Below are 21,930 nucleotides of genomic sequence, written 5' to 3' on the forward strand. Positions count from 1 at the left end.
CGGCCCAGTTCTGATGTGATTCTGCTTTCGACATGTACAAGAGTGCCAGCAGGACTCTTGTACATTTCAGAAGCAGAAGCCCCACAGAGAGCATGGGACCAGCAGGGCACTTGTACATTTCAGAGGCTCATGCGTGCCAGGAGCACCGGGCCAGACACCTGCTGGCCCCAGGCTCCTTGCTGGGCTTTTGCTTTTGAGCTCTGGCTACAGTTCAAAGGTGGAGGCTCCCTTATCGACTAATTGAATAATGGATGGAAATCCCATCGTTTATTGAATTAGTTAAACTACCTTTAACATTCCTAGTCCAGTGTGATGGCCCCCCTTAGGAGTTAATGGGGCAGGGTAGGGGGTCCCAGGCCCTCTCTCTTCACTGGATTCCAGCCCAGAGCCTGGTCAGTGGTGGGTCCGTACCACTACTAGCTTAGCCAGGAGTTCACAATATTCTTGCCAGCAAGTTAAGGGAATGTGGATTGGATAAATAGACGGTAAGATGGATAGAAAGATGGGTAGAAGGCCGGGCCCAGCGGGTAGTGATCAACGGCTCAGTGTCAGAATGGCGGTTGGTTTCTAGCGGAGTGCCCCAAGGTTCGGTTCTAGAACTGGTTTTGTTCAATATCTTTATTAATGACCTGGATGAGGGGATGGATTGCACCCTCAGCAAGTTTGCAGATGACACTAAGCTAGGGGGAGAGGTAGATACGCTGGAGGGCAGAGATGGGGTCCAGAGTGACTTAGACAAATTGGAGGATTGGGCCACAAGAAATCTGATGAGGTTCAACAAGGACAAGTGCAGAGTCTGCACTTGGGACGGAAGAATCCCAAGCATTGTTACAGGACGGGGACCAACCAGCTAAGTAGTAGTTCTGCAGAAAAGGACCTGTGGGTTACAGTGGATGAGAAGCTAGATATGAGTCAACCGTGTGCCCTTGTAGCCAAGAAGGCTAATGGCATATTAGGGTGCATTAAGAGGAGCATTGCCAGCAGGTCCAGAGATGTGATTATTCCCCTTTATTTGGCTCTGGTGAGGCCACATCTGGAGTATAGTGTCCAGTTCTGGCCCCCCGCTATAGAAAGGATGTGGACGCATTGGAGAGGGTCCAGTGGACGGCGACCAAAATGATTAGGGGGCTGGAGCATATGACCTACGAGGAGAGGCTGAGGGAGTTGGGTCTGTTTAGTCTGCAGAAGCGAAGAGTGAGGGGGGATTTGATAGCAGCCTTCAGCTTCCTAAATGGAGGTTCCAAAGAGACTGGAGAAAGGCTGTTCTCAGTAGTGACAGATGACAGAACAAGGAGCAATGGTCTCAAGTTGTGGTGGGAGAGGTCCAGGTTGGATATTAGGAAAAACTATTTCACTAGGAGGGTGGTGAAGCACTGGAATGGGTTACCTAGGGAAGTAGTGGAGTCTCCATCCCTAGCAGTGTTTAAGTCTCGTCTTGACAAAGCCCTGGATGGGTTGATTTAGTTGAGATTGGTCCTGCCTAGAGCAGGGGACTGGACTTGATGGCCTTCTGAGGTCTCTTCCAGCTCTGTGGTTTTATGATTCTATGATAAACATGCTGAGCTCCCGGGGGTGGGGTTCCAGTTCCCTGCCCTGGCTACTTCCTACTCTGTTCAGGATTGCCGGCTTCTTCCCCACCTGCGTCTTCCAGGCTGATCACTTCCCCAGCCAGTCTCTGCTGCCTGTCCTCCACCACAGCATCTGTCTCTCTCTGCTTCCTCCTCCCGAGCTCTGGCAGGAGCTCCTTCCCTTGTGGTGGCCAGCCCTGACTGAGCTGCTCCACTGTCCTTTATACTGGGGATGTAAGTGACTAGTCGCTCGTTCCCCCACCCCTTGCTGTCTCTATCAGAAAGAGGCAGCAAGGGAGGCGGTAAGAGGAGAGGGTACTGGGGGTATAGCCAGCTTAAAAGCTAGTTCCCTCCAGCTCCATGGGAGGGAGCAGGGGTGCAGCAGCAGCGGTTCAGTCTTTGAAATGCACAAGAGCCCCTTGGTGGGGCTCTTGGACATTTCAAAGACGGAACGCCATGCGGCACTTCCGCCTTTGAAACCTAATAATAGGCCAACGGGCTCTCGCTACATTTCAAAGCGGAAGCTACCTTATCGACTAATCCAATAGTCGATGGAAATTCCATTGACTATTTGATTAGTTGATTATTATGATTTTAACATCCGTACTTCATACTGGTCCTTCAGTTGGAGCATGCCCAGCAGGGCTGTAGGAGTGGAGCTCTCTCAGCCAAATAGTTTTGGCTGTCTGCTTCCAGCCCACTGTGGGGTTGGTACATCCTGTCACAGGGCTGAGGAAGCATTGTGGGGCAAGATCAGCCTAGATCCCAAAGGTATCAGGGAACAGGTGAGACAAGAATACCAATGAGATGGTGAAGCAGTTATCCAGTTTGCAAATGCACATTCAGGTTTTCCTAGCAAAATTATCTGAGCAAGGGAAGCAAGCCCATCTACTACTTGACAGGTAGGTAGTGAGGGAAATTACTTAGTAAAATCTTGGATTAAACAACTTGAAAGGAAATGGATCCTTATTCGGGAGAAACCTAGTACAGTAGACTTCCGATAATCCGGCACCCTTGCGACCCAGGTGGTGCCGGATTATCAGAAATGCCGGACTATCAGGAGGTACTCTGGCAGGGGCGGGTCTCGTCGAAGGAGAAGCGGAGGAGGGGGCGGGGGTGTGCCAAACCTTCCCTCCTGCTGCAGGGAGGCAGAGCCTGCGAGCGGAAGAGGAGAGGCGGTGACAGGCAGGCAGCTGCATTCAGGACGTTCTGGTCAGTTACAGTCACTCCGGCTGGATCCACAGCCGACACGCAGTTAATGTAATTTTCCTCTCTACTGCCGGGAGGAGGGGGGGCAGGGGAAGGTAGGGGTCGGTGGGAGAGGGAGAGGGGTCTCCCACCGACCCCTACCTTCCCCTGCCCCCCCCACCCCCCTTCCCGGCAGTAGAGAGGAAAATTACATTAACTGCATGTCGGCTGTGGATCCAGCCGGAGTGACTGTAACTGACCAGAACGTCCTGAATGCGGCTGCTTTGGCACACCCTCGCCCCCTCCTCCTCTCCCTCCCGCTCTCCCACCGACCCCTACCTTCCCCTGCCCCCCCTCCTCCCGGCAGTAGAGAGGAAAGTTACATTAACTGTGTGTCGGCTGTGGATCCAGCCGCAGTTAATCAATTACTCTCAACTTGAAGCAGCTGCCGGAGCACTTCCGGGTTGCAGTTGGTACCAGACCATCAGGCGTACCGGACCACTGGATGCCGGACCACCGGAGTTTTACTGTATTACCATTCAAGTCCAGCAGTACCAACGCTTGGATGGCCAGACAATGTTTAAAGTACTCCAACTTTGGAAGACTGTACACCACAACATAATATGAAAGGCCAGTTAGTGCCTGACCAGGAGAGATCCCTCTGTTACAGTGTGCTTTTTATAAAAATGTATCTTGATAGGGAAAAAGGCAATATGCCACATTTATTGAGAATACAATGGCAAAGAAGTTAACATATGCTTACGCGCACACACACTCTGTCTCACTCTGTCCCACCAATCAAAGTTATATTTATCAGTCCATGGTCTATAGATTGATCATGGTCAGAGGATTGGAGTGGACTGATGCTCCAGTCTTGATAGGACGTCCCCAAAGTTTCATGGCAAAGCATTCCGTTTTTATAGTAGTTTTTCTTCATTGGAATCAGTAAGTTTTGCATCATCATGCAGTGTCTGATGGATGTTTATCATCTCCAGTTGTTTCTCTTGCCCCTTATCTTTGTTCTTCCATACTAACCTGGTTTCAATCACATATATCTTGTCCCGATTGATAAATGCTCACCCTCTTTTGTTAGGCCTTGTATTTGGTGCTGTTCAGTATCCCTGGTTCAGTGGTGGCCTCCACTCATATCTTACACACTCCTTACTCTCACACATAACAAAAACAAGAATAAGGGTTACAAACAAAATTTCAAAAAAAGCAAATCATTACATTATTCCTCTATGCTATATTAAAATATCTACTTTAAAATTAAAAACAAAATAAACATAAACATCTAAATCTAATTCTACAATAATTCTAAATCAAATAATTCTAAATAATTTCAATAATAACTATAAATATCTAAATCTATTTTTACTTGAAAATAATTTAGCAAAGTATAAAACAAAAAATATCACTAAAGTTAAAAAAAATAGGTTTTTTTTTTCTACTACACTTCAACAGCCCTAGGTTATCAAGACCCAAGATGAGAGAGTCAATTTACTAGAAAGTGAGATGGTGGGCCTCGATAATTAAGCCTCAGGGAACATGAGATGCAAGACAAACAGGAGAAGACAATAGCTCAAATCCTTGGAAAAGGAAGCTGTCAATCAAGGAAGAAGGACATGCCTGAGGAAGGGTCAACTTGTTTCTGTGACCAGAGATTTAGAAGCAATTGTATGAGACCCTACCTAAAAAGGAGTTTAAAGGAAGACTAGCTTATAAGCAAAGGAGATTCTCTCAGAGGAGAACAACAGAAGTGATTCCCCAGTAGATATCACGCACTATCAGATGTAGGTGCAAAAGAAATAAGCTTTGGTGAGCTCTTTATTGAAGATAGTGATTAAAAAGATGTGATTGGTATTAATTGGACTTCTTAAGAGGGAGTTGGATTATGTGAAAAATGACCTAATCTCGGAAAGATGTGCATTCAGTTAAAGGTATCAGGAAAGCTGCTTCTAAAAAGAAACAGCTTGCACACTTTTACTTATGGCAAGAGCACATTGCTGTTTAATCTTCCAGAACAGCATCAGAGAGAACTTGTTTTGAATGATGATGTACAAGAGATAGGGGAAGAGTTTGTTCACTACATGATTTCCATAGGACTTACAGGAACATGACACATGGTATCATATCTCACTGATAAAAATAGAGATTTTATTTATTTTAACTTAAAGGGCTTGCATACTGCTTTGAGACGTCCCCAAAGTTTCATGGCAAAGCATTCCGTTTCCTGGATGGAAGAAATGATCAAGGGAGGTAAATACGGCAGGGGGATTTAAAAATTCTTTTCATTCATAGTAGGACAGGAATAAAGTTCATGGTGGTGTCCACAAAGGGTTTATTCTTGTTAATTGAAAGCACAGTTTTCTAGCATTGTTAAATGTAAACTGCTTTAGAATCAGTTAAATCACTGCTGCTTAGAGGAATTATGTGGCCTGTGGTTTTGTACAGTGTTATTGCTTGTTACACACACTTTTTTTCTTTATTTTTAGGTTCGTGAGAAATTTAGAAAGCATTCTTCAAATCAAAATAAAAAGGGTATGTAAACTGACCTTTATGTTTGCAAATATTTTACTCTGTATTTCCTCTTGTCAGCTTTACTTGATCCCAACAAACCATGTGTTACAAGAATAATATGGATAGTTTATTAGGATGACATGCATGCAACCTCTTAGTATGATAAAAGAATCAAAGTTTAAATTGAGCATTTAGTTTTCTGCATTAGGTGTAAATAACTCTGCTTTGTTAATGAGGTATTTTTGAGTTATTTCAGCTATGTGGTCTCATGCCCCAGTCCTGCAGTGTCTTAATTTAACATTGTGAAGAGTGCCATTGAAGTCATTTGGGCCAGGATCTAGGGTTTTGGTTTGATTGGATGACCCTTTTTTCTGTAACTAAATATGCATTTATGTAGAAAGAAAGAATTTTTTTGCAGTTAAGTCACTGGTCTGGGAATTGGGAAATATGAGCTGAATTCTTGAATTTTGGTAGACTTGTGTGACCATGGGCAGTTTTTGGCTGCATTTGTATTCTCTCTGCTGTACCGGCTATCTGGCCAGACTTTGAACACCAAAAAGACCATAACTTGGTTAATTGACAAAGATGCTTGGCCAAGTTTATTTTCTTAGTTTCCTGGACCGTCTTCACAGTTGCACTATCACATGTGTGCCTATTACAGTGGATTTGGCTCAGTGTGTGGTGGTCTTCTGCTCCCCCATAGGTGTCCCCCTCTTTGACCTTTCTTTTTATATGCTGATACAGGTAAGTTCCAAATGGCTTCTCTGCTGTGGTTAATTACCACTTTTTATCTTGTACATGTTGGTTTGATCAAAACATGACTATACATCACCTTGTCATCCTGACGTTATCTTCAGAAAGGGTCAGTATGTCCCTGTATCCTTCTCAGGGAGTATGTTTATTCATATCTTCATATTGGGATGTTCTGGTATTACCCTTCTGAATGTGTTTATGCAAGTATCCTGTGCCTAGCATTTCTTAGGAATGTGTGTTTTTGTAATGCAAACCCTGTTCTTGCCAATTCATGTATCAGACATTGAACCTGTAAGCAAACATCTATTTTGTAACAGTGTCTGACTTTTTGCTTATAGACGGACTCTTGCTAAATTTGCTTTGTTAGGATAGCCTGACTTCAGTTTAGGCCTTTTATTAGACCCCATGCTTCAGGTGCTCTCTACTACACACATCACTTAATCTCTCTAGACTCTTCTATACAGAGAAACTTACCAGCATTATTATATTGATATAGCTCCCCATGTAGAAACTTATGCGGGAAAATACAGTGGAATTTTTTCAGTTTAAAAATGGCCACTCCTATTCCAGGTGTTTACACTGATATGATAGTATTGTTAAAGTTCTCTGTGTATTAGAGATGTTAAATATTGGTTAATTGAATTGTCAATTAACCTAATTAATTCTTATCTATTACTCCACTATTTTATAGACCCCAGGGGTGGGGCCGGCAGCCAGTGGGCTCAGGCCTCGCTCCCGACGCGCCCCCTGCCACTCTAATACAGAGGCAGCAGCGCAGGGTGGCAGAAACACTTGTCTGGGCTGTGTGTGTGACCTCCTGGACCCAATGCAAGCCAGAGCAGCAGTGGGGATAGGTCCCAGACCCAGAGTAAGCCAGGACTGAGCTGGGCTGCTTGCCCACCTGGCTCCTAATACACTTTAAATGCAGAGCTATAGCTGGGATAAGTCCCAGACTCAGCGCAAGCTGGGATTGAGCTGGGCTGCTGGTCAGCCTCCTAAAAAATGTACTGGCGGGGACGGGGAGAATGCGTGTAGTCCACTGATGTCCAACCTTTTTAAGCACAAGATCACTTTTTCCATTTAAGTGCAATGTAATATCTACCTCAAATCCAAATCCCCTTGTCCCATTGCCCTCCCGCCCCTTCTCTGAGGCCCCACCCCTGCTCCACCCCTTCTCTGAGGCCTTACCCTGCTCACTCCATCTCCCTTCCTCTCTGAACTTCATTCAGTTCCCCCAGGCTGGGGTAAGGGGTTGTGGTGCAGGGTCTGGTCTTGGGCCAAAGAGTTCAGAGTGTGGGAGGGGCTCCAGGCTTAGCCCCAGGTGGGGAATTGGGCTCCAGGAGGGGGTTCAGGGTGCAAGCTCTGGGAAGGAGTTTGGGTACAGGGGAACTCATGTCTGGGGCAGGAGGTTGGCTGTAGGAGGGGGTTCAGGATGCAGGCTATTGCTGGGCTCTGTTTAACTGAGACCGTTTCCAGGTGATAAACCATTAGGGTTAAGGCGGGCTTACTCCTGCTCTCACCCTGCACCACCACTCAAAGCAGCTGGTATGAACAGCAGTGCTGCCATGGCACCAACCCCCTGAATGTGTGTTGAGTTGGGAGACAAAAGGAGGACTATGTGTGTTGGTAAGAATGACAAAGACACAGTGTGTAAGAGTGAATGAGATTTGCATTGCCAAGCTCCAACCCCTTCTCTCTGTGTGGAGGTGAGGTATAGAAGTAGGGGGAGGAGGGACACCCTGACATCAGTGTTCCCTCTTCTCATTCCCATACCCTGCACAGCAAGCAGGGGGCTCCAAGGGGGGCAGCTCCAAGACAGAGGGCAGGAGCAGTATGACAGTCATTGGAGGGGCAACTGAAGTGCCAGCGCTTGATAGCTTCCTGGCCATACTAGTTGGGATCACGTGTCAGAGGCTCCAAGATCTACCAGTAGATGCTGTTCTATTCGTTGGTGACTACTTGTGTAGTTTATAGCAATAACCGATAAGCTTTTGCTATCGGTTAATCAACTACATTATTACATCCCTACTGTGTACACAAGGCCTCACCTCAGTTCCTTATTTGTAAAATAGGGCTAATATTCTTCCATTTATTGTCTATTTAGAGTGTAAGCTGTTTGGGTCATGATCAGTGTTTCCTCTAAGATTTTCCATCCATGAGCAGAGTGAGTCTTGTCTTGTGCATCAGTATTGACGTCATGTGCGCTTGTTCAGATGTGTGCCACTGTGGCATCCACCAATTACTAACAAAATTATATTTTTTACTTAATTCACATTTTTGTATATGGAAAAATACTAAAACAAGGGATAATTAACAAGTTGCATGACCCTGCACCCACCCACCTTGAAAACCACCCAGCTTAGCACCAACTATCCTTGCTCCCAACGTTCCTACATCCATGAGCTCCCCAACCTCTACTCCCCCATCCTGTGCACTCTTTACCACTAACCCTGTATTGTACCCCCTATTTCTGCAGTGTCTCCTTCATCCCAACCCCCATGCGTTCCTCCCAGCTATGCCCCCAACTTCTTAATGCATATTTTTGGCTTATAAATGCTTAATGTAGCTGGAGCAGGTAAAGTTTTCAAAATTTGAATTTCAAAAAAGGGAAAAAATTGAAAATACATGAAATTTAAATATATGGAGATATATCATCTCATAGAGCTGGAAGGGACCTTGAGAGGTCATTGAGTCCAGTCCCCTGCCCTCACAGCAGGACCAAGTACCATCCCTGACAGATTTGCCCCAATCCCTAAATGGCCCCCCTCAAGGATTGAACTCACAACCCTGGGTTTAGGAGGCCAATGCTCAAACCACTGAGCTATCCGTCCCTTTTAACTTTCTAGACAAAAATGTATATACAATTTTAATATTTTCTTAAACTACTTTTTGGGAAATTGAAGACTGGTAATTTGAGCATCAATATGTTGGTCAAAAGTTCATAGACCAAGTAAAAATGTGAGCACCTCAAGCAAATCTTTATTTTCACCAAAAATAAGATATAGGTAACTTCTGAAGTTGTGAGTAGCAGCTTTTTTAGACCTCTAAGTGTATTTCCCTCTCAGAAAGCCAAAGGAAAATATTTCTGTTTAACACAAATCATCAGGGAGAGATTTCAGATCCATTTTAGACAAGCATTCAGGAAGCACGTAATGATCCTTTTATTCATTTTGTATTTCCTGCCTACAAATTCCAAGCTCTAACCAAGAGATGAAACAGCCTCAGGATTAGTTTTTCTGCAACTCACCACCAAATACCCATGCACATGCTGTACTCGTTTCCACATGCACTAAATGACACTGCCCCTGACCTCTTATTTGACCACTGTGCTGGAAACTCAAACCTATCACTTGACTGTTTGCAGCGAGTCTTGGGCAATGCAGTGTGGTCAAGGCTTGAAGTAAAGTCACTCTACAGATGCCTGACATGTGAGGGAGCCTGGCTGTTCCCTGCAACCTTTTTAAAGAATAATCTTCCAGTAAAAACAAATGCAGATTAACGTTCTTGTCAGTTTTCCAGGGCCTCTTCATTTACCATGGTCTGCAATGATGTAATACTTATTAAAGATACCCATTAATCAGGACATGTATGAGTGCATTTCTGAAAGCTCTGCCTCTGAACCATCTGAGACAGTTCAAGCTAAGATATCCATTAGTATGTTTGTAGGGAAGGATCACATTTGAACAGCACAGAGATGCCATGGATTGCCCCCTAGCAGACTGTTGTTAGAATGAGGGGTGTGGGATTTAATACAAGGAACCTGGAGAACTGAGAATAGCAAATAGCTTTTTTTGTTTGCTTGTTTCTTTTAAAGCCATTTAGGAAGAAATGTGTGGGCTGATTGCTGGAGAGTGTAACTCGTGATTAATTTTAGCACCTCCATATGGACTGGATCCTATTAGAGCAAAGGGGCGCAGCCGCCCATCGCCAAGCCAGCTGCGGTGTTCTGCCTGCTGGAGCTAGAACCAATGCTAGAGAGGCTACCCCAGCAGGGACAGCCTCACTGTGCCCCAGCCAGAGCAAAGGAGCAGTCATCTGCCGCCACATGGCTCATTCTGGTGAGGCTGGGATAGCCTCAGTTCGTGCGCTCCAGCTAGAGCAACAGAGCAGCCACATGCAGCCTGTTATGGTGACACTGCCCCAGCTGGGACAGCCTCATCTTGTGAGCCCTGGCTCCAGCTGGAGCAAAGGGGCAGCTACTAGCTGCTATGCAGCTCATTCCGGTCAGGCTGGGGCAGCTTCACGTCGTGCACCGTGGCTGCAGCTGCTGCCACCACTAACCATCCGTTCCAGCAGGAATGTGAGTGGTGAGTGCTGCTGTGCAGCTCTGCGAATGAGGTGGGCGGGCGTAACATTTTTTGTGCATGGCGGTACAGGTGCACAGCTTAAGAGGGAACCCTGGTCCTGATCTCTTGTTTATTACATTTACTATACATCCGTGGTCACCAACCCGTCGATTACGATCGACTGGTGGATCCTGGGGGCCTGACCAATCGACTGTGAGGCTTGCTGCTCCCCATCCTTAAGATGAAGATGAACGCTGCGCTGATGCTACCTCCAGGGAAAACAGAGGTAGCGTGGGCTTCCGGCGGGGTGGGGCAGAGTTGTGCAGTTGCACGCCAGGTCCCAGAAGTGTGTGGGCTGTGCTCTTCTTCCCCTTCTCCCCACTCCCCAACAGCTGGTGCAGTACCTAAAACGCTGGTTTGTCATGCGCTGGGGACTTGGTTCCTTCCTGTCATGCGCTGGGGACTTGGTTCCTTCCTGTCATGCGCTGTTGCCTTCCGGCATGCGGGGAAGGGGGTGGGAGTCCAGGACTGCGACGGCTCCAGCTGCTCAGGAGGTGCGCGCTGCTGTGGGGAGTGGAGGAGCCAGGCGCATGCTTGCCAAGCGGTTGGGGCTGACGTGGTCCTGGACCCCCCCTCCCCCACCCGCGCAGGAAGGCAGCAGGGGAATAAAGTGCCCAGTGCGCTGGCTCCAGCTGCTCACAGTACATGCTGCTGTGGGGAGCAGAGGAGCAAGGCATGCGCTGCCCAAGCGGATGGGGCTGGTGCAGTCTGGGACACGTCTGGCCCCCCGGCAGGAAGGCAGCAGGGGAATAAAGTATCCAGCACTCTGGCTCCAGCTGGAGCGGTCCAGGACTGCCCCTCCCCCCGTTCCCTCCCTGCGCAGGAAAGCATCAGGCATGCGACAGACGGGCGTTTCAGGTACCGCGCCACCGTTGGCAGGATGGGGGAGCAGCCCGCACATTTCCTGGGCCTTGGTGCACAGCTGCAGGATCCCCAGGTACAGGTTCCTGTCCCCTCTCCTCGTCCAGACCCCCACGAATACTTTGTCCCAACGCCCACTGGCACCCTGTCCACTGCCCCAGCACCCACAAGCATCCTGTCCCTTGCCCCCACCAACACAGTTGGGGTCACCTTAGTGAGGCTTGAGGGATTTGGAGGGGTTGTGTTTTTGTATCTCACTTGTGTGGCCCCCACTGACTTTTCTGTGGGTCAGTCACCCCTGACTCAAAACAGGTTCCCCACCCCTCTCTCAAATAAAGACAATGCTGAATTGTTTTGAGTTTGACATAATAGTTCATTTAAAAATGAAGCCTGGACAACAAGCCCCAAATTGGGGCCAAGCCCTTCTATGGCCACAGCATCATAACATTCCTGTACCCCCCACCCTGACCCCAAATCTGAGCCTACTGTATACTGGAATCCCCTGTCCTGAGCGCCTCTCATCCCCAAACTCCTGCACCCCACATCCTGAGTCTTCTGCCACAACACACTTGCACCATCCATACACGGCAAATCTGTGTCCTGAGCATACTCCCAACCTCCCTGCCCTGAGCCCCTCACACATCCCAACCCAGACTCCTGCACCCTCACATTCAGAAGCCTGTGGCTTGCTCAGCACCCCAACCCTCCATCTGAGCCCAACACTTCCCAGCCTGGAGTCCCGTCCCTGAGCCAGCATCCCCTTCTCCACATCCTCCTGCATCCAGATTCCCTCCAACCTCTCACCCTTTCCCACACCTAAATCCCTCATTCCCACCCCAGAGCCCGCACCTCCTGTCTGAACACAGTGAGGCTAGACTGCGGGAGTTTTTCCGGCAAATACGCTCTTTTGGCAGCCCCTGTATTCCTCGTTCCACAAGGAATGAGGGGGCTTCCAAAAGAAGAGGGTTTACCAACATTTGGCCCAGTCTAGATGAGCGAAATGTCAGAAAACTTTCTTCCAAAAGAAGGATCGAATAAAAGCAGCAGTTTAGCTGTACCTTGAGAGTGTATAAGGGCTGGGGATAGCAAGCGATGGAGAGAAGGGCAACAGAGAGGGTGGGGCCCCAAGGAAGGGATGGAGTAGATCTTGTCTTGTCCTGACGTTTAAAAAGTGATCTTGGGTGTAAAAAGGTTGGAGACCACTGCTCTACACAAATAGAGCCTAACAGTGGTGACTTGGAGAAGGACACAAAAGGGAACCAGCTATGTGCCCGCCACACCTAGTTTGGATGTGGGACATGCCTCTTCTCACCCTGGCCCTGCCCCCACTCAACCCCAGGCCCTGCCTTTTCCCTCCCCCACTGCGTTCCCACTCCACCCCTTCCCCAAGTCCCTGGCCTGGGGGAATAGTGGGGAGCCCTGGCACTGGCAGCAGGTGCCACCCTCCCCCGCCTCCCCACACACACTCCAGCTCACCAGCTGCAGCAGGGAGAAGTGGAAGGACCAGGCTCCAGCCTGTTTTGCTCTCCACACCCTCCAAACATGTTGTTCCAGTTCCTGCCATTGTCTGAGAGTGTGGGTGGGAGTGGTTCCGACCATTTGCTGGAGCCTCCTCACTTGAGTGATATGGCTGGTTTGCTCCGCTTCCTGCAGCTGTTGAGTGTGGGGGTGTGTGATCCATAATGCTGGCACCAGGGCCTCTGCAAGGCTCCTGGCCTGTGGCACTGGGGGAAGGGGGCTTGTGGGAAAGGGTGGAATCAGCTACAAACACTCACTGGCAGTGCGAAATGGAGTGATGCGGCTGGGAGCCAAGGGAGGGAAGCAGGCTGTGGCTGGGCCTAGGGATGTAATAGTAGTGTCAATTAACTGCTAAGCAAAAGTTTATTGGTTAATGTTCTAGACTCCCCTCCCCCCTTTCGCCAGTAAATTTTTAGCAAGCTGGACAGCAGCCTGGTTCAGTTCCAGCTTATGCCAGGTCTGGGACATACTCCGCACTGTGGCTCTGCATTTGAAGTGTATTAGGAGCCAGGTGGGCAGGCAGTCCAGTTCACTTCTGGCTCACACAGGCTAAAGGAGCTCAGACCCCCCTGAACAGCGTGGGGCGACAGGCAGTCAGCTGGCAAGGGGAGCTGGTTTTTAAGCTAGCTCCCCTTGGGGACCAGCTTCTTCCTGGCATCCCATGCTGCTGCCTCTGATACAGAGTGACAGGGGGCTCCTTGGGAGTGTGGCTGGAGCAGACTGGCTGCCGGCCCCAACCCCAGGGACTGTAGAATAGTTGACCAACCAATAAGAATGCATGAGGTTAATTGACTATTAAATTAACCAATATTTAACATGTGGGTCACACTACTTCCAACTATTGGTGGTGTGTGTGTGTGTGTGGGGGGGTGTGTGCCAGACCCCTTGGCCGTGTGAGGCCCCCAGAAGCCTGCAGCAGTTGGATGAACTGTTGTATGGACAGGATGACTTTTGCAGTTAGATGCTGGTCCCTCCTCCCCATGGTGTTTGGGGGCATATGACCCTTTGTCTCCCCTCCTACCCCCACGTCACCACTGGAGCCTGCCATGATGAGGTTGTGAACTTGTTTGGGGTCTACTGGTGCTGTTGTAATAAAAATACAGTATAAGTGAGAGGAAATATGGTTGAGTGATAAGGATGCTAACCTATGACTTGGGAACTGAGTTTTTGCTAGTACATTAGATTGTGTATTATTTATACAGATTACTTATGAATTTCCAGTTACTACTTTGAGGGTTGATAGATTCTTGTCTCAGAATCATGCCAAGTATTTAAATTATTATATATTTAGCATCCTTGATGTGCACATTGAAACACTCACACTATAGGAACTCTTGTATATTTACAAATATAGCTTATTAATATGATTAGCACAGTCACAACCCAAAACCACAACTTAATAGGATTTATAGGGAGTGTACTTCTGTATTTTCATATATTCACCATTCATTCTGGAACAACCTGAAGTGTCATCCGTCATCTGCCTCATCACCATCTCTTCAATTTCATCACCTATGGCCATCATTCTAGCACCTTTCAATGTCTACATCATCTTCTCCAACTGCCTCTAAGTTGGGATGCCATTTTTATAATATGTAATGAGGACACTGTTTGATGCATATTTAATAGGGGTGTTTCTCTTTTTTCCTTATTAGTATTGACTCCCTGTACTAATGGTCTTTTCCCATCAAGTCAGTATATTGTTGATATCAATTGATTATCGGGGGGGAGAGAGTTTTGCCAGGAGCCATGGCTACGATGGCAGCCCCCGTGGGGGTGGGCAGTGGAAGCAATGGGGCTGGAGCCAGTCTGTGCAGAGAGCTGATTTTTAAACTGACTCCCCTAACAGACTGGCTCTGCCTGCCATCCCACACTGCAGCCTCTGATACAGGGATAGCAGGGGACTCCCTGGAAGTGAAGTCGAGGGCTGGGAATGCACTGGCGGCTGGCCCTCCCTCTGAGGAATATTTTAGTGAGAGTGTAATTGCTAAAAATTGTTGTGGCTACACACTTTCTAAAATACACAATATCTAACGTCCCTAATGCCAATTCAGTGTCTGTATGATTGATAACAGTTTTGTTTTAAGAAAGTGCTTGGTAAATGACATTGATTACAGGTTGTCAAGGGGTAGAAAATTACGCTGTGTTCCTGTTGCTGAATAAACCTTCTGTTTTTCAATGCTGGCTGAGAGTCACAATTAACTGCAAAGTTATGGTGGAGTCTTGTAAGGTTTTCCCAGGCATTCCAGCCAGGTGGACTTGCTGCAGGGAGTGCATGGGTGAGCTGGATTGTTGGTGGTGGTGCTGAATGCACTGATGTTGGATCCAGGAAGAACTGAAACTGAGGGGACTTGTTGCAATGGACTGTGCGCCCTGAGGGGAGTCTCACTTCACTAGACTGCTCTTAGGGTATGTCTACACTACAGTCTTATTTCAAAATATCTTATTTCAAAATAATTATTTCAAAATAACGCATCTATACACAAAATGCATTTCGAAATAGCACGTCCACACTGAGTGGACTCTGAATAACATTTAAGGCTGGCCGGAACGAGTTCCGGCAGGGCACCACATCACGACTTACTGTGTGGGGCTGCTGCCTGAGGCTATCTGAGATCTGTGCTTAAAGGGACTCCCCCGGGCAGCTGGTACTCAGGTTTCCCTGCTCGCTTGTCTACCTCGATGAGGGACAGCAAAGCATTTTGTCTCTGCGTGCTGTGGTTTCCCTCACTCGGGACACCACAGCACTCTGCAACATGGAGCCAGAGCTGCCCCAGGGCACTCTGGTGCTTCTCTTGGATGCATTGCTGCGAGACTGGCTGCACTTTCTGAGGTCCATCGGGGGGCTGTCAGTATCCAGGAGGCCCTGCGGGAGAGCTTCCACCCTGAGGAGCACTAAGAGCCTCCCTGGTCTGCCCTACTGGGGGCTTGTGCCTCATTCCTCCCTCATGTCCTTCCACTTACCCTTCCCTAGCCCCCCTTCCTGATGTCAAATAAAATACACGTATTTTCATGAATACAAACTCTCTTTATTTAACAAAACTGGGGGAGGGGGGAAATGAAACTCTGGTGAGACTGGGGAAAGGAGGTGGGAGAGGGGAGGAGGAAACCTGGGAGGAGGGAGCTGGAAAGGGGAATAAGGGGGAGAGGAAGGTTGGGGGAGTCGTGGGACCAACTTGATTGTCATGCAATCCTGCTCCTGGGTTCGCATGTGGCCTTTGGTGGCCAGGCTGGCAGCTATCCTGCCATAGATGGCCATGTTCCTCCATCTAGTGTGGAGATCATGGATGTTGGGGGCATCCCCTCCAAACCTGAATAAGGTCCATGATCTCCACCCTGGACCAGGAACGCATCTGCCTTCTCCGGGCCCTGACAGGCTCCTGGGAGCTGGCAGACTGCTCCTGGGGAGCGGTGGAGGGCTGGCTGCCAGTGGCTTGATGGCTCATGTTTTGGGTCCATTGGGTCAGGGGCAGTGACTGCTGGCTGGCAAGCTTGGAGCTGGCACAGGCACTGTGGCCAGAGTCCACTTCTTTAAGTGCTCCGGGGAGAGTGGGGAGGGAGAGAAGTGTTCTTGGTTGAGGCTGGAGTGGCCACCAGTGCACCCTGGGAAGGCTAGAGGCCCCCTATTTCGAAATAAGTGTCTTCACAGCACTTAATTCAAAGTAGCTATTTCCAGTTTGGCGTTATTCCTCATAGAATGAGGTTTACCAAATTCGAAATAAGTGCTCCGCTATTTCAAATTTTATTTTGAAATAGCGGTTTGGCTGTGTAGACACTAGGAAAGTTATTTCGAAATAATGGCTGTTATTTCGAAATAACTTCGCTGTGTAGACATACCCTTAGAGCTGTAACAGAGCATGGTAGTGAGGGTCCAGAACGAGGAGAGACAGGCATGCTGGAAGCACAGAAAGGTGAGATTCCAGGACACTGTGGAGCCCAGAGCTTAACCACTAAGTATGAGTGGATCCCAACAAGGGCTGTCTCACCGAAGGGGTGTTCCTTCCAGTGGCTGTACAGACGGAAGAGAGAGCCACAGGGCCTGGGAATCCATACCATGTAATATTTCAATTTCCACATGAATAGTAATTTTTTTTGTCAACTTGGGCCACCATACGACTGTCATACTGGTTTCTGTTTCAATGTGCATGACTGGTCAGACTCTGGATATTCTGATTTAGGAGGGAGTGGTGTGATAATAGTCATTGTCCTTAAGTTACTCATCTCCTGTTTGAGGCCGATAAATGCTTTTCTACTTATGTCATAAAGCAGTTTTGATGGTTTGGAGCTCTTGGAGGCTAATAGAATATACTGAATTTCATAAATCTTCACATAGCTTGGTACATTGCTGTACTGTCCTGGGTCCTCTGTGTAGTGGGTTTTGAGCATCCCTTTCTTGGATTTGCTTCTCACATGTCATCTGGATAGTCAAATGACCTATTCCTGATCTGAGTGCAACACAAAGAGGTTTAGAAATCTTACTGTGGTTGTGCATCGGCAGAGAAAAATCTTCTTTGATTGTGGTCTTTTCAGTATTCAGACCAGCTGAACTATTCTGAGTGATTAGTAACCTGGTTAATTAATGCATTTTGTAATGCATTTTGCAATATCTTGGGGCTGTCCATTATTTCTCATTACCAGGAGTTTCCAAGTTACGTTTTGGTTAACATTGCTTAGTTCCAAGATTGAGCAATATGCTGCTTTGTGATGAAGTTGGTTCTGGCTGGAAGAGAGAGAAACAAATGCTGCTTCTTCGAGTGATTGCTCATGTGCATTCCAAAACAGGTGTGCGCGCACAGCGCACACGCGCCATCAGAAGATTTTTCCCTCAGCAGTACCCTTAGGGCCAGCGGGGGAGCCCCCTGGAGTGGTGCCGGTATATTGGCCCATATATGCCCCTGCTGGCCCCCTCACCCACTCAGTTCCTTCTTACCACCATGACGGTCATTAGAACAACCCTCAGCTCCTTGAGATCGTTATCTGCATTCTTCTTCTTCTTTTAGTTGATCTTCAGTTAAGTATCTGTGAATTAAGTTAGAGACTTCGTTGTTTTTGTTTTGTTGTTCCCCGCTGCGGCGCACTGCACGCCCGCAGCAGGGCGTGCCCGGCCTGCCAGGCTTTAAGCCCTGCAAAAAGTGCAACAGGTCCATGCCGTGTAGTGATTCACACTCCTTCTGTTTAAAGTGCCTAGGAGAAGCTCATCTCTCAGGGTATGTCAACACTAGCTTGTTAGTTCGAGCTAGGTAGGCAAATGAGGGCAACTGGAGTTGCAAATGAAGCTCGGGATTTAAATGTACCAGGCTTCATTTGCATCTTCCCGGGTGCCACCATTTTAAAATCCTCCTTAGTCCGAACTTCGTGCCCACGGCTACACGCGGCATGGAGTAGGTAGTTTGAATTAGGATCTCTAATACTCGTGAGAAGTACCGGTAATTCTCCTTATGGAGATGGCACTCGCACTGGCACTGGACTCAGCACCAGCCTCCCACAGTGCACCAGTGCCACACACTGGGCCTCTCTCACTGACCAAGAGCTCGGCACCGCTCTCAATCGCCGGCACCTCAGAAAAAGAAGAGGCATAACAGCAATCGGTCCCCCCCATAGGCTTGCACCCTATAGTGGGGCACGTGGCGCCGATGAGCCTGGAGCCCGAGACCCTAAGGTTGAGCAGACATGCCCTCAATGAAGGGATGTCAGCCCTTCTGAGGACTTTCCGGACCCCTCCACACCGGAGGCGTTGGAGGCAGTGAAGGTCCTTATCGACTCGTTTCCCTCCTGTCCTCCCATCCTGGCACCCTCCAGATAGCACAGGGATGCTCAACATCGCTCCACTCCTAAGGCGCCTGAAGACCCGGTGCACGAGGGCAGACAACATCGCTCGGGCCCTACGGCACTGTTCCAGACTATGGCACTGGGCTCGGCGCGGCAACTCCGCTCAGCACCGCCATCAGCGCAGAGTGCACAGGCACGTACATGACTCCCTTGGCACCGAGGCAAGCCGGAGTCCATGGCTCGATGCACTGCAGCCCCGTTGGCACCCGTGTCTGCACCATCGTGGTCTGCCTTAGAGGATTCATCCGACTCCTGAGGTGGAGTCCGTCTGGTAGTCTAGGGGTTCCAGGTCCCACTCACGGCACCACTCCCATTCTCGGCACCGCTCCCGGCACCACACTCCCCCATACCAGTACCAGCAGCAGCAGTGGGCTCAGCCAATCCCAGTGCCCGTGGTCCAACAAATGTGGCCTCCTCAATCTCTGAGACAGTGGCCTTTCCGGACACCCTGGGCTTACCATCAGAGCCAGGGTGTAAATCCCCACAGATCAGCCTTCAGTTTCTTTGGGGCCACGAGTTCCTCCATTAGCTACACCCCTGGTCAGGTCCTCCATGTCAGGTCACTCCTTGCACCCGGGCCAGTTGTCCCCAGGCCCAGGAGTGAGCATGGTTCTGGTGAACCAACCCGGTCCTCCTCCTGCTTCATCAGTGACCACCTCGGATAATCCAGGACGCACCATTCCCACTCTGAGTGAAGCGCTGAAAGGGTCTTCATCTTCATCCCTGGATGAGGCATTGGCTGACTTGACACCATCCATGCCCTCCATGGATGCTAGGGTTCATCAGGACCTACTCCGTCGCCTGGCCCAGAGTTTAGGGGTACAAGCGGGAAAGGTATCCGATAACTCGTATCCCACTGTGGACATGCTGCATGCTGACACTCCTTCTAGAGTGGCCCTACCTATAAACAAAACGGTACCCAAGATCTCTGCAAACTTGTGGAAAGTCCCGGCCTCTATTCCTCCAACCGACGAGCATGCAGAAAGAAGGTACTTCTTCCCCCAAGAGGATAACGAACACCTCTTCTCTCACCCTCCCCCAGGGTTGCTGGTGATCCAGGTGGTTAACCAACGGGAGAGACAAGACCAACAAGCTGGTACCCCTAAGAACAGGGAGGCCAAAAAGACTGACCTACCGGGTAGGAAAGTTTATGCCCCTGGTAGCCAACCAACAAGTTCTCTTGTCCCGCTATACCTACAAAACCTGGATGCCTATGGACAAATTTACAGAGTTGCTCCTCGGAGAAGCTCACTCAGAATATAAAGCTCTCCAGGACTGCCCTCGAAGTGGCTCTCAACGTGGCTGATGCTGCCACCTGTGTGATGGCCTCCGGGGTGGTTATACGCCACAGTTCTTGGCTCCAAGGCTCCAGGGTACCGCCGGAGCTCCAAAACACCATCCAGGACCTCCCCTTTCGAAGCAGACAGACCAGAGGCTCCATGGCCTAAAAGACACACCAGAGCTGTGCTCAAATCCCTGGGCCTTCACACCCCCACCGCCCAGAGGAGGTCATACTCTAATAGGAATGTTCCTAGAGGGCCTCCTCGGGTCCCACTCACCCCCAACTTCACCCGGCACAGAGGCGGGGCATCAATGCCAGGAACAATAGGTGTTGTCCGCGCCCAGCCCCAGATAACAATCAGGGGCACCCTAACAAACCCTAGAGCCCCTGACAGTGCTTTTGATGGGACCCACGAGGGTACCTTACCAGTCCCCCCTCTGATTTTCCAGGACTGTTTATCCCATTTTCTCCAGGTCTGTTACATTGGACCGATGGGTCCTAGAGATTGTAGAAAGGGGTTATGCAATCCCTTTCCACTCTCCCCCTGCTTCTCATTCCTCTACCCCATCCTTTTTCAGGGATCCCTCTCATGAGCCTCTGTTATAGGAGGAGGTTTGTCGTCATCTCACTGTAGGGGCGGTGGAATGAGTTCCCCTCGAATTTCGAAATAGGGGATTTTATTCCGGCTGCTTTCTAGTTCCAAAATCAAAAGGGGGTCTCTGCCCAATTCTGGACCTCAGAGCCCTAAATCTTTTCATCGTCAAATCAAAATTCAAAATGGTGACTCTGGTGTCCATAATTCCTTCCCTAGTCTCCGGAGACTGGTGCACTGTCCTCATCCTAAAAGAAGCTTACTTTCATGTTGCAATCACCCCTTTCCATCGAAGGTTTCCACGATTTGCTGTGGGACAGGAGCACTACCAATTCACGACCCTTCCTTTTGGTATTTCTGTGGCCACCAAACTCAGAAAATGGGGTGTCCAAATGTTCCCCTATGTTGACGATTGGCTCCTCAGAGGGGAGTCGAAAAGCCAGGTGAAAAATCACATCACCACAGTCCGGAAACTCTTTCAAGACCTAGGTCTCCTTTTAAACCTGGACAAATCCACCCTAACACCTACCCAGACAATAAAATTTGTGGGTGCCACCCTCAACTCCCAGTCTCAAAGAGCTTCTCTACCCAGCTCCCACTTTCTCATGCTACAGACAGCGGTTAGATCGCTCCAAAACTTTCCAGTAATCTCTGCCTGCGCTTGCATGCATCTATTGGGTCTCATGGCTGCCTGCACTTACGTTGTGCAACACGCCAGGCTGTGCATACGCCCGCTACAGATATGGCTATCGCGAATCCACAACCCGGCTACCCACTCCTGGGACAGAGTGTTGACCATCCCTGCCCCTGTTCTCCTTGCGCTGGAGTGGTGGACCCATCAAGCGGAAGTCTGCGCAGGAGTCTCATTCTCCCAACCCGTCCCGTCCATCCGACTGGTCACAGACATGTCGGACACGGGTTGGGGATCCCACCTGGGAGAGCTGCTCACTCAAGGTACGTGGTCCCCACAAAAAACTTCCCTGCATATCAATGTTGGGGAACTCAGGGTAGCCTGCTTGGCTTTTGTGGCTTTCCTTCCCCACCTGAGAGGCAAGCCAGTCCTCATCCTGTCAGATAACACGACAGTGGTGGCGTATATAAACAAACAGGGTGGGGCTTGATCCCCTCACCTGTGCTCAGAGGCGATTTACCTGTGGGAACCCTGCTTTGGGGCGATTAGCCACCCAATGGCATTGTATCTCCCGGGCTCCCAGAACGTCCTGGTGGAGAGGTTGAGCAGATCGTTTGCGAACCATGAGTGATCCCTGCGTTGGGATGCTACCCAAGCTATCTTCTGCATGTGGGGATTTCCCCACCTGGACCTGTTCTCAACATGGCAGAACACGATGTGCCCCCACTACTGCTCCCTCATGGGACAGGGACGTGGTTCCTTAGGGGATGCTGTTCTCCTCCACTAGCCGCAGGGCCTGCTGTATGCCTTCCCACCCCTCCCACTGGTTCACATGGTCCTGC

The 21,930-nt window shown here is 49.2% G+C and overlaps 1 protein-coding gene across 3 annotated transcripts in view; it reads left to right on the forward strand.

The window, feature by feature from the left end:
- TTC3 (tetratricopeptide repeat domain 3) overlaps nucleotides 1–21,930 on the forward strand; it is a 158,214-nt gene that overhangs the window by 4,396 nt on the left and 131,888 nt on the right. For all 3 annotated transcript variants that reach the window (XM_075911810.1, XM_075911801.1, XM_075911793.1), the window contains exon 3: nucleotides 5,252–5,297. In XM_075911810.1, coding sequence (XP_075767925.1) covers nucleotides 5,252–5,297 — 46 coding nt within the window. The remainder of the gene's footprint in view (nucleotides 1–5,251; nucleotides 5,298–21,930) is intronic.

Source organism: Pelodiscus sinensis, chromosome 1 (genome assembly GCF_049634645.1).
Source record: "Pelodiscus sinensis isolate JC-2024 chromosome 1, ASM4963464v1, whole genome shotgun sequence".
In the NCBI taxonomy this organism is placed as follows: Eukaryota; Metazoa; Chordata; order Testudines; family Trionychidae; genus Pelodiscus; species Pelodiscus sinensis.